General features: G+C 36.7%; 1 protein-coding gene across 3 annotated transcripts in view; it reads right to left on the bottom strand.

Moving 5' to 3' along the window:
* The window catches only part of DOPEY1 (dopey family member 1), a 76,718-nt gene extending 73,144 nt beyond the window's left edge, over positions 1-3,574 (bottom strand). For all 3 annotated transcript variants that reach the window (XM_011953471.1, XM_011953469.1, XM_011953472.1), the window contains exons 1-2: positions 3,480-3,574; positions 3,188-3,378 (exon numbers count right to left, since the gene is read on the bottom strand). In XM_011953471.1, the coding sequence (XP_011808861.1) occupies positions 3,188-3,325 (138 nt within the window). In that variant the 5' untranslated portion in view covers positions 3,326-3,378; positions 3,480-3,574. The remainder of the gene's footprint in view (positions 1-3,187; positions 3,379-3,479) is intronic.
* Between the last annotated feature and the right edge of the window lie 10,100 nt (positions 3,575-13,674).

Raw genomic sequence — 13,674 nt, 5'->3', positions numbered from 1 at the left:
ATGTTACAGCCTTCAACCTATTTTTACTACTTTGAAATAAAGTCTGGCCTCACAATAGATATTTACAGTTACCTGGAAGAGGTATAACCATTGTCCCAGTATATCAAATTATAGCAAGTAATTCTAATGCTTATAAGAAAATCTACATGAGATTATCACTGCCCATTTGTTTTTATAAACTGATTTTTCTAACTGGACAAAGCAACTGTTGATTTATTTCAACCATAACATTTCCTTAGAAATAATGGTCAGGGCAGAATTTCTGTACACAGATCCTATCTTATCAACCACTCAAAGGAGATTAGTTAAGAAGATCTTATAATAAATGCAATCCTTTAGTTTGAACCTAGAAGTCAATATTATAATCATGTATTGACAGAACGTCACAAAGTGAAGACTGAGAATGAATAGACTATATTAGAACTGGAATTTAGAAGAAATATACAAAGTCTTATTTTACAGAGGAATAAACAGGTTGAAATATTAGGTTGGTGCAAAAGTAATTGGATTTTTTTTGCCATAACATATGAAATGACCAAAGGCAGTATAAGAGTGTGTATGTGTGTGTGTGTATATATATGTACGTATATGAGTATATATATGTACATATGAGTATATATATATACATATACGTATATGTAAGAGTACACACACACACACACACACACACACACACATAATCCTTGTCTTGTTCCATCACAATTTTGGCTAAGTTTCATCGACAACTTGGGTATTCTTCTTTGAATTATCTAGATACCATGAAATCTATTTTCATGAATATTGATTAATCTAAAAAATTATGTACCTAGTTAGGCAAATTAATTTCCATCATTTAATGACTTGCCTTTAAAAAGAGTTCCCAGTATATCTTCAGAAACAGACTCTTCAGAACCCTTTAGAAAAAAAAGAACCTAACTACCTTTAAGTAAATTTGTACTTTTAGATGGAATTTCTTGTGGATGTTGTAAAGAAATAATTATTCAAACTTCAAATGATAAATGTTAGAAGTTCTAACATGTCAAACAGAAGCTTCTGAATCGAATTTTAAGACAAAACCTTGACATACTGAAAATGGTAATTTTTCTTTTTATGATATCAAAGTGATTATCTGTCATATTAGGTTGAAAACTAGCATCCTGGTGTGGTACTGTGAGTGAGAGTGTGTCTAGGTTTTCATCCATGGTTCCTGGCTCATAACTCCCACAGCCCTTATTATAATATTGGGGAACTTTGGGCCTCAGAAGCAGGCCTCAAAAAACAACTTCTCTCTTTTTCCTGCCCTCTCCTCATCTTTTTCTCCCTAAGGCGGGAATCTTCCTCTACCTTTCTATCTCAGAGCTGGCCATAACAAAATTCTCTGGACTACTTGGTCTCATTGTGGGTCAAAGACCTCCATTTCAGAAGGGGTCCTGCCCCATACCCAAAAGGAAGGAATGCTGTACAGAGAGGCCAAGGAAAAATCTGACAGATGGGTCTTGCTGGGTTCCCCCACTTTGTCTGTTAGTATTAGATCAAATCTTTTATGTCCTAACACATTTCTGCACAACTGTTCATGCTTCAATCATGCCTATCCAATGAAGTCTCAAAAGGCCCAAAAGGATGATTAGACAGTGTCCGGGCCAGCTGAACACATGCGGAGGTTCCTGGAGGGTGGCGCTCCTGGAGAGGGCATGAAGGTTCTACATCCCTTCACCCAGACCTCACCCTATGCATCTCTTCACTTGTATCCTTTGTAATGTCTTTTATAATGAACCAGTACCTTAAGTTCTGTGAGTCACTCTAGCAAATTAAACCTAAAGAAAGGATTGTGGAACTTTATAGCCAGTTGATCAGAAGCACAGGTAAAACAAACTGGGGCTTGTGATTGGCATCAAAAGAGGGGGACAGTCTTATGAGGCTCAGCCCTCAACCTGTGGGATCTGATACTATCTCCAGGTAGTGTCCAAATTGAACTGTAGCACATCCAGCCGGTATCCACTGTAGAACTGCTTGCTTGCTGGTAAGGGAGAAATAATCACTTGTTTTAGGGTTATAGAAGTCTTCTGCATTGATTGTTGTGGTGTGAAAGCAGAGGAAAAACAATATGTATTCTTTTCCCCACACATCTTAGTATGTATTTTAAGACAAATTTCTTTCCTAATTTGTACGTTAAGCTATTTGATAGGCTGGGTGTGGTGGCTAATGCCTGTAATCCCAGCACTTTGGGAGGTTGAGGTGGGAGGATCACTTGAGGCCAAGAGTTCAAGACCACCTTGGTCAACATAGCGAGATCCTGTCTCTAAAAAAACAAAAATAATAACTAGCCAGGCATGGTGGCATGCCTGCAGTCCCACCTACTCAGAAGGCTGAGGTGGGAGGATCCTTTGAGCCCAGGAGTCTGCAATGAGCTATGATCATGCCACTGGACTTCAGCCTGGGTGAAAGAGTAAGACCTTGTCTCAAATAAAATAAAAAATAGTTTTTGGAAGACCACTCCTTTCCTATCTAAGCCCTTTAATATTTAGAAGCACTCTCATTCAATAACAATTAAAAAAAAAAAAAAGCCTTAACTATGGGTATGCGGTGAAAAAAATTTGATGTTTAAAAAATAAAAAGGTCAAAATGAAGAGCCAGAAGTTGATCAATGATGCCACAACAATAACGGAATAAAAACCAGACATGTCAAGAAGAATTACTCAAGGACAAGCTGCAAGGCATAAGCAACTGCTTGTATATAATTGCCTTTGTAAAAAGTACCGAATTATAACTATAGCTTGCCAGGATAGAAAATGTTTCCTTCTGCTATATACCATTTGGAAAGAAAACAGGAATTATTGCTTTCCATTTACAGGAAATTCACTTTGCTGCCAGGAATTCCAGCACCATATCTGATGCTCCATTATGGAAATTTACTAGCCCTCATAGTTAGCATATTTGCTTCCTTTTCTTTTGTTTTTATAGCTAATAATCATGGCGATAACTATATTTTTCAAGCACTGTTATTTCTTTGAATTAAAACTTCCAAAGCCTTAACAATATGCTTGACTACACAGGCATGCAACTCATGAAGAAAAACAGCACTACCAACAGTAATCTAAGGTTCATTTATGTTTTTGCATTCTTACTTCAAGATTTAGAGAAATCTAACAAGTACAAACACAGATTTCTAATTTTTACTCCTTTTATGAAATGGATAATAAAGACATACCTTATTAAGTTTTCCAAGTGCTGATATCAAATCTGCCCATTCACTGGAGTATTCAAAATTCTTTAGTGCTTTGTCAATTGCGGCTACATAGTTTCTGTATTTGGAGTCACTCAATAACTCCAGCTCTTCTGTGTTCATCCTCCCACAACTTCCCACTAGAGACCAGTTCCAAACTCATGTAAAGTCATTACCTACAAAAGAGTTTGCAGGAGGAACCAAGGTTACAAAGTATTAAAATGGGTTCATATGATCTTACTACAAAGGTAATGACTAACTTGAAAATGTTTCTTACTGTTAGCAGTGGTTGAAACTCTCCTCAGCTAGTGTTCAGGGTCATGGAAGTATTCAAAGACAGCCTGAAAGATAACTACTTGTGTGTTCCTTCCTAGGAATTGGAAAAACGACTGTGAAAATTTAGTAAGTAAAATTTTCTCATACTTATTTCAATTTAGAAAATTTTCTTATACTTACTTTAATTTAGAAATCATGTTATTTCTCTGTCATATTTGTTTACGTAACATTTCTGATATGTGTGTGTGTGTGTGTGTGTATATATATATACATATATGCTCCTCTACTTTGTTTTGATCCTAAAATACACTAAGTCTGGTTAGATTGGAAGAATCAAGAACACAGGGGAAGAAAGAAAAAAAAAAGAATGACTTGGAGATCATTTTATTAAGTAGTAAGTGAGCATCTAATATGAAGGCCCCTTAGCTGTTAGAATTAGACTTTACTTCAAATAAAACTGACAAGAACATGTAGTGGTTTAAAGTATGTCCACAGCTGAGTACAGTGGCTCACACCTGTAATCCCAGCTACTTGGGAAGCTGGAGGATGGAGTATGGCCTAAGGTCAAGGTTTCAAGACCAGCACTGGCAACACAGTGAGATCCTGTTTCTAAAAAAAATAAAAATAAAAATGAGCCAGGCACCTGTAGTCCCAGCTACTCAGGAGGCTGAAGTGAGAAGACTGCTTGAGCCCAAGAGATCGAGGCTGCAGTGAAATATGACTGGGTGACAGAGCAAGATTCTGTCTCTATTAAAGTGAAAAAAACAAATCCACAAATTCTTTGATATTTCTTTGAAAAAGTGGTGCCTAATCCCCCAGCACCTTAGGGTCAACTTTGTGACTCATTTCTAATGAAAAGAATAGGGTAGAAGAGACAATGTGTAACGGCCAACAGGTTATAAAAGCACTTTGGTTTCCTCTTTACTCTTTTATCATTAGTTCTGCGGGGGAGCTAGCTGCCACATCATGAAGACACTTTCAAGGAGCCCTATGGAGAAGGCAGGTCTCGTGACAAGGAGCTAAAGCTTTCTGTACAGCCATGTGATTGAGCCACCTTAGAAGCAGCTCTTCCATCCTCAGCCAAGCCTTAATTTGACTGTGGCCCCAAATGGCATCCTGACTATAACTTCATGAGCAACCCGAAGCCACGATTACATAAGCTAAGTCTCTCAAATTCAAGACCCACAGAAGATTTTGTTATAGGCCACTGAGTTCAGGGGTAATTTGTTATACAGCAATACATAATCTAGGGTAATAGGAAGAATTTAATTAAGGTTCTACTTAAAAACCAGTGTGGCTCCCCTTTCATTTTTCTGGTATCCCAACTGACTTCTAACTAACTCGGTACCTTTCTTAAGAGCTGGGTGCATGGACCTACAGGAAGGTCTAAGAGTGGGCCTTAGGGGATGCTAACACAATTCAACCAAGGTAAGAATAGTCTTTCCAACAAGTAGTTTGGGATAACTGAATATCCCATGTGCAAAAGAACAAAGTTGACTCCTTCACATCTACACAAAAGTTACTTTAAAATAGATCAGAGATCTAAATGTACAGCTAGAACTATAAAACACTCAGAAGAAAATGTAGGATTAAATCTTTGTGACCTGTGGCTAGGCAAAGTCTTCTTAGAAATAAAACTGACAGCCAGGCATGGTGGCTCACGCCTATAATCCTAGCACTTTGAGAGGCCGAGGCAGGCAGATTGCTTGAGGTCAGGAGTTCAAGACCAGGCTGGCCAACATGGTGAAACCTTGTCTCTACTAAAAATACAAAAGTCAGCCAGTTGTGGTGGCTCATGCCTGTAATCTCAGCTACTCGGGAGGCTGAGGCAGGCCTATCACTTGAACCCAGGAGTCCGAGGCTGCAGTGAGCAAGACCACGCCACTGCACCCCAGCCTGGGCAACAGAGTGAGATTCTATCTCAAAAAAATAAAATAAATAAAATAAAATAGAAAACCAAAAACACGAGCAACGAAAGAAAAAATAAATTGGACTTCATTAGAAGTAAAACTTTCATGTTGCAAAGAACATCAAGAAAGTGAAAAGACAACTGACAGAATGGGAGAAAACAAATCCTCCATATATCTGATGAGACTTTAAATAATAAAAAAACTCTTCAAAGTCAATAATAAAAAGATAAATAAATCAAAAGTAGGCAACAGACGTGAATGGACATTTCTAAAAGGAAAATGTACAAATGGTCTACAAGTACATAAAATGACACTCCACATAATTAGGGAAACAAATCAAAACCACAAGAATATTTCATGCCTACTAGGATGGTTATAATAAAAAAGACAATAATAAGTGTGGCATGTAGAAATTGGAACCCTCATACACTGCTGGAGGAACATATATTGGTATGGCTCCTTTGGAAAACAGTCTACTAGTAGTTCTCCAAGGTTCAACATAGAATTACTGTAAGCCAGAAATTCCACTCCTAGGTATGGTATAGACACAAGAGAAATGAAAATATATGTCCACTCAAAAACTTGTGTGAATGCTCATAGAAGCATTATTCATAATAGCCAAAAGAAGAAATAACCCAAATATTCATCAACTGACACACAAATAACTAAAATACAATGGAATATTATTTGGTCATAAAAAAGAATGAAATAGTGATACAAGCTATAACACACATGAACCTTGAAAACATTATAAATGAAAGAAGCCACTGACATAAGACCACATAGTATATGATTCCATTTATACAAAATGTCAAGAATAGAAAAACCTATAGAGACAAAGTAAATTAGTGGTTGATTAGAGTGGGGGGAGAAGAAGAAAAGAGGAATTGGTGTGAAATGGAGAATGAACTCAAAATGAATATAGGGTTTCTTTTTGGGATGACAAAAATGTCTTAAAATTGATTGTAGTGATGGTTTCACAACTCTGAATATATTGAATACCATATTTTATATATATATATGTGTGTATACATATATATATACATACACACACACATATATAGTTTGTTTGTTTTTGAGACAGAGTCTCACTCTGTCACCCAGGCTGGAGTGCTGGAGTGCAGTGGCGCCATCTTGGCTCACTACAACCTCTGCCTCTTGGACTCAAGCAATTCTCCTGCCTCAGCCTCCCGAATAACTGGGATTACAGGCACCTGGCACCATGCACCAGCTAATTTTGTATTTTTAGTATAGACAGTGTTTCACCATGCTGGCCAGGCTGGTCTCGAACTCCTGACCTTGTGATCCACCTGCGTTGGCCTCCCAAAGAGCTGACATTACAGGTGTGAGCCACTGTGTCCAGCCTATATTATATACTTTAAACAGGTGAACTGCATGCTCAAAATATATGAATCACCTTAAATTACATGTAAAATTTACATGTCTTACATTTTATTGGGGAGAGCCTACTTCTTTCATAATGTTCTCAAACAATATTTTTTTTTAACAAAAAGGTTAAAAACCACTAGAGAATATAGCTAATGAGTAAAATCTGTTTGTACTGAAAAAAGCTACAAATCTTTTGATTTATAAAATCAAAATTTCCTTGGTTAAGGTTGTGCCAAAGAGAGGCAATATGAGTTTCCCAATTCTCAATTCTCTGCTTCAATTATTTTATCCACAAAAATGAAAACAAGTCCCAGATCCTATCTTTGGAGAGAGTAATCACCTTAAATGTGATTTCATTTGACATGAAATGATTTTGCTTCAGCATATCATGTGCCAAGCACTATGTTTAGGTGCTGACTAGAAAGAACATCCCTGACCTCATGATACTTTCATTCCCAATTGGGACGGTGAGAGTAGTGAACAAAATAAGATAATCTATTTTTCTCTTTAAAACTGGATATTTGATGCTAAGGGACTTAATATAAAGTTTATGTGGGGGGAAAAAAACACAGTCATACAGTACTTCTTCCTCACCCCCATCCACATTTTTGCTGTCTGTGGGGTTTCAGTTAACCTCAGTCAACCACAGTCTGGAAATATTACATGAAAAATTCCAGAAATAAACAATTCATAAGTTTTAAATTGCATAGCATTCTGAGTAACATGATAAAACCTCTCGCAGAACAAAGTGAATCCTCCCTTTGTACAGTGTATCCACACTACAGATGACAACTGCCCATTAAATACTTAGTAGCTATGTGGGTTATAGACTGACTGTTGTGGTAGCACAGTGCTGGTGCCCTTATTTACTTAATAATAGCTGTAAAGCACAAGAGTACTATGCCTAATTTGTAAATCAAACTTTATCATTGGTATATATGTATAGAAAAAAACTCCCAGAATTTACAGAGTTTGGTACTATCTGCAGTTTCAGTCATCCATTAGGGGGGTCTTAGAACATATCCCCAGTGAATATGGTGGGGGGTGGGAGGCACACTACTGTCCCTTCATACTTTGGACTAAGAGCAGCAAATCAGACATAAAGCAGTATTGTGAAGTACTGTGAAGAACTCACAATAAATAGGAACTTAAATATGTGAATCAAAATAATCTTAACCTTGCACATCAAATTAATTTTTGTTTTATATAAGGATTTGCTATGCAATTTTCCTACCAGGAAAGTTCTTTGAGAGCAGGAACTATGTGTTATGCATGTCTCTATGCTGGATAACACATAACTTACAATAGTGAGGCTATAGTTGGACTCATGATCAAAGTGTTTAAACATAATAAAGACTGGTAATAAATTAAAAATGATACAAGCTATTTCATTATCAATCCATGGTTTCTAAAACTTTTAAATACTAGATTTAACCATAAACACACAAACACAGCATACACACAAAGCAATATCTGTAGATACCTACAGATATTACAGTAAAGTCATAAACTCTGATAGCTAATTAAACAGTTAAATACTAACAGTAACATATACGGAATGAAGGTTATAGTGAACACAACCTAAAACATTTCTAGTTCTGTTTCTCAGAAATCGGAAGGATAGCAAAACCAAATTAAACTCAGGGAAAATATCAACTTGACTGGATTTTCTGAAAGCACATAAAATTCGTATAAAATAACTAAATTCCAATCAATGAATGAAAGAATGTACTTGTGGTAGATGGAATAAAACATATGCATACATTTTATCAGCAGGAACATTTTTTTCTTTCCTTAGCAAGATTTCCAGAATAAGATATAAAATAGCATTCACTTTGAAGATATATAATACTCAGTGCATGAGGAAGATTAACCTGCAAAGCAATTTAGTAGTAATTTCTATTAATGAAAATAGGGGTTATCAGCCTAATAACATAATTTTTAAGCAATATTATCTTAACATACACATCCTTCAGATAATCTTTTCTTATTTGCTATAAAAAAGCCAATTAATAATGACCAGCTAAGTTTGTAAGGTTTATAACTCTTGTATGCATCTACAGCTAAAAAGTTTGTTCAGGTAATTAATTTGAACTTTCTTTTTTTTTTTAGGCAATAAATTCCTAAATATTTAAGTATGATTAAAAAGAGTTCATATAGCTTAAGACACACAAAAACACAGAATATTAAAAGCAAAATCTTAAATTACTGAAAAATGAGAAGGGACATTTTGCAGAAGTTTCATCAGCAGAGCTGCAGTGTTACTTTTCATGTGAAAAGATGGTTGATAGGGTTTGCCTGTGTCCCACCCAAATCTCATCTTGAATTTCCATGTGCTGTGGGAGGGACCTGGTGGGAGGTAACTGGATCATGGGGGCAGGTCTTTCCCATGATGTTCTCATGGTGGTGGGTGAGATCTGATGGTATTATAAGGGGGAGTTCTCCTGCACAAGCTTTTTTTTTTTTTTCTTTGCCTGCTGCCACCCATGTAAGATGTGACTTGCTGATCCTTGCCTTCCATGATGATTGTGAGGCTTCCCCAGTCATGTGGAACTGTTAAGTCCGATTAAACCTCTTTCTTCTGTAAATTGCCCAGTCTCAGGTATGTCTTTATCAGCAGCGTGAAAACTAATACAATAGTCAAATCCTAGGACAGAAAATTTAGTTGTAATTCCCCAATGACTTTAATGCAAATAAAATTACTCATTATATGTCACAAGAGAAGTGTAAAGACACACCATCTTAAGCCTTTCATCCAATATACACACACAAATTGCAGTCCTCAGGTATTCTCCCCCGTATTTTATTTTATAATGGCTTAGGTCAATACTTCTCAAAGTATCTGTAGTGAAAGATCAGTATTTCCACCCAACCCATCACTGACCAATACTTTTCTAAAATATAAAATCATGTGCTTTAGTTGTTGCAGTAATATTAAACTGCTATAAAAGTTTCCAAATGTTTACTTTTATCTCTGTGATTTCATCATGCCTCTTAACAAAGTTTGTGAATATCATACTTTAAACATCACTGGCTTAGATCATAACGCAAATATAACGTATCCCCACAGTGTATCAAACTTTATACCATGCCTCTTCTTCAGAATAAATACAAAATAAATCCACATACTCAATAAAGCAGTGTTTCACAGAAACCCCAGGCAGTGAAAAGACAGGCAGTAGAGGGTAGGGCCTCCAAGAACAGGAGTTAAAGTCAGGATGGCTAAATCCAAATCCTAGCTCTAATACTTACTTAGCAGTTGTATGACCTTGGGCAACATGCTTAATTTTGTCAAACCAGTTTTCCTTATCCATTAAAGGAGATAAAAATACTTATACTTGAATGGTTGTCAAAATTAAATAAGTAACATACTAAAGTTATCAGAGTGCCTGGCACATAGAAAATGCTCAAGAAACAGTTGTCATCATTATTTCCTATGAAATCAAAACAACACTAGCGAGCATGTTAATTATAAGGGGTAGTAAGTTATAATTAAGCATCAGATGTGGCTCTGAATTTCTTGGCAGCAAACTGGAAAACTGAGGACTCACTAACCTATCTTGAATTGTCCTGTGAATATAAGTTAAAATGCAGAATTATTGCCAAACATGTTTTATGGCTTTGTGAAACTGTATATATTTAATACACATATTTGATGAGTTCTGACTAGTGCATGCACCCACCCATAAACCATCACCACAATCAAGATCCTTCACTACAGTTAAGATACAAAATATTTCTATCATCTTAAACTTTATATCAAACATTTACATCATCTCTGTCAAATGAGCTGTTTTGTTTGAAATTAACTCCCTCCTCTCAATAACTTGCTACTTTCCAGGAAATACAATAACAAACTATTTAATATAACCAGAAAACTTAATAAAATAAAAATAAAACTTCTAGCTTGTTTAAAGTGATGCAAGTAAATCAAAGTTGCATTTGTAATCTTTCTTTTAGGGGCTGTTAATCATAGTTTCTCTGACTTGATCTTTAGTTCACTGGACAATTATTTGCAAATACTTTCAAAGTTACAACTCACATAAATTGGACCTGAATTGTCATGAAACATAATTTAGTGTCATGTTTTGTTTCACAAATATAACATATATCAAATATAAAAATAAAGCAAAAAAGCTGTTTATGAAAAAAGATAAAAGCTGTAGATTTCTCTGGGCAAGTTATGCCCTATGACAATTAGTAGGTAGTACAGATTTGTTTCTACACTTTATAGCATAAAAAGCTAAAATTTAAATAAGAAATGAAATATTGCATCATACCATCTCAATTTTTAAAGTTCATTTTAAATGGCAATAGAAAGTGAGTAGACCTCACTTCAGAATAACACCACAAAGATACTTTGGCTAGTTTTCTTATCACTAGCTGCATTTTCCCTTTCTCTCCTTCCTTTGCCACGAAAGGCAGGGGGAGGGCTGAAAGAGAAAGATTCACTATTACTCAATTCTAAAGAGGTATCTGGGGATTAAGTGTTTCTAGCACATTCCAAGAATATAAATTAATGAATTATTGTAAGCACCACGCAATGGGGCAAAAAACCCTGCTGTTAATTATGGAAAAGAACATCGGGAAAAAAAAGCTATAAGTAGACGCTCTTTCTGAACTTTTCTAACTAATGAAAAATTACCATTCAGTAATTGTTATCATCTAACAGATGTAACATTAATAATCTATTTCATTTTGGTCAACAGTTCTAGGTTCCAACGTTGGCACTGTCACTAAATAATCTTCAGCAATCATTTATTTAGTCAATTCATAAAGCCAGTCATTCCAGAAAGCTGGAAACTTCCCTTGAGTGTTAAAAATACGGATGGAGGCCGGGCATGGTGGCTTACACCTGTAATCCCAGCACTTTGGGAGGGTGAGGCAGGCAGACCTTGAGGTCAGGAGATCAAGACCATCCTGGCCAACATGGTGAAACCCTGTCTCTACTAAAAATACAAAAATTAGCTGGGTATGGTGGTTCATGCCTGTAATCCCAGTTACTGGGGAGGCTGAGGTAGGCGAATCACTTGAACCATGGAGTTGGAGGTTGCAGTGAGCCGAGATCGCACCACTGCACTCCAGTCTGGGGACAGAGTGAGACTCCATCTCAAAAGAAAAAAAAAAAAGGATGGAAGACAACACTTACTAAGTATTTTACAAATAGGTTATTATCACTCATTATAAACCTGATGCTCTGTACTTCCCTAATCCGATCCAATCTCCCATGCTCTTACTGTTGTCTCAACCTCAAATTGTATACTCTCTAGGAAACTTCAGATATGTGCTCAACAGATCATTAGCCTTTCCTCTGCACATCCTGTCACCTTCTAGTCTTAATTATGTCATTCCTTTGCTTAAAACCCATCAATGGTTTTCCTCAAAGCTTGTCCTGTCACCTTCTAGTCTTAATTATTCTCTGAGGACAAGACCTCTTCTAACCTTACAGTGTACTTACTAAATACCAGGAACTGTTCCGAGTGCTTTGTGTATTTTAATTAATCCCAGTTGATCCTTTGTGGTAGGCACTATTACTCACATTTACAAGTAAGGAAACTGAAGGATAGCAATGATATGCGATACAGCTAGTAAATAGGAGAGGTGGGGATTTAAACATAAGCAATTTGGCTTTAGAGTCCTAACTCTTAAGTCGTTACTCTTCACTTTCATGGAGGCTGTTTTCCTTCTCATACCCATCCTACCTTAGGGGTAAAGAGTGTGGAATCTTCCTCTTTATACTTATCCGACAAAACTCCAATCCTGGTTAAACGACATGTTTTGTTTGTTTGTTTGTTTTCAGCCTGAACACGAGCAACTAAACATTGGAGGAAAAATCATACAATCAGGTTGACTTAAGATGAGAAGCACAAACTTCAAATAGGTACTCAACACTATCCTAACCCACTCTGTGTTTCCTTAGTAAACTTACGCTCTTGACACAACTATTTCATAACTTCTCTTCTCAAAATCCTTATACTGTCTTGCCTCCATCATTGCTAAAGATCTAGTTTCAAACTTAAGAAAATGGAAGCAAAAAGAATATTCTTATCTTCCTTCCAAGAAATCTGTAACCTATCTTCAACTATACCCATATTCTCTAGTTTTCTTCCCATTATGAATGACAAAGGACCTTCCTCCCATTAAAGGCCCCCCTCTTGCTGTGTTCTGAATCTGGTCTCCTCTTGCTTTCCCAAGTACTATTAGCTCAGGCTCCTTCAATACTGTCAGTTTCTTTTCCTGCCTACAGCCTAAAGTCTACGCCCCCGAATCTCTCGTGGTCTAAAACTAAAAACCCATAGCCTTTCCTTGACCCCCACAGGCTCTCTGGCTGCTAACCCATTTCTCTATTCTCTCATAGCAAAACCTGAAATATTTCTCTATATTTGCTATTTTTTTCCTTATCTTTTATTCACTCTTCAGACTACTTGAAATGCATACGAGACTGTCTCTCCAGGAAAAAACCTGTCCCTCCAGGAAAAAAACCTGTAAAAAAAAAATCACCCATAATGTGCTTCAACCAAAGCCAAAGGTGACTTCTGTAGCTCCTCATTTTATTCAACTCAGCAGTATTCAACACTTTGTTTTTGGCTTCCAGGACTCTTCCCTCTCAAGGTATGTTATCTCTTAGCCTCTCTTTTTCAGTTTATGTTGGCTTTTTCTTTTTTTTTTTTTTTTTCTTTTGAGACGGAGTCTCGGTCTGTTGCCCGGGCTGGAGTGCAGTGGCCAGATCTCAGCTCACTGCAAGCTCCTCCTCCCGGGTTCACGCCATTCTCCTGCCTCAGCCTTGGGGTAGCTGGGACTACAGGCGCCGCCACCTCGCCCGGCTAGTTTTTTGTATTTTTTAGTAGAGACGGGGTTTCACCATCTTAGCCAGGATAGTCTCGATCTCCTGACCTC

Source organism: Colobus angolensis, unplaced genomic scaffold (genome assembly GCF_000951035.1).
Source record: "Colobus angolensis palliatus isolate OR3802 unplaced genomic scaffold, Cang.pa_1.0 Scaffold362, whole genome shotgun sequence".
Lineage (NCBI taxonomy): Eukaryota > Metazoa > Chordata > Mammalia > Primates > Cercopithecidae > Colobus > Colobus angolensis.
The sequence above is the reverse complement of the archived record's forward strand: the minus strand, read 5'-3'. Positions and strand labels throughout refer to the sequence as shown.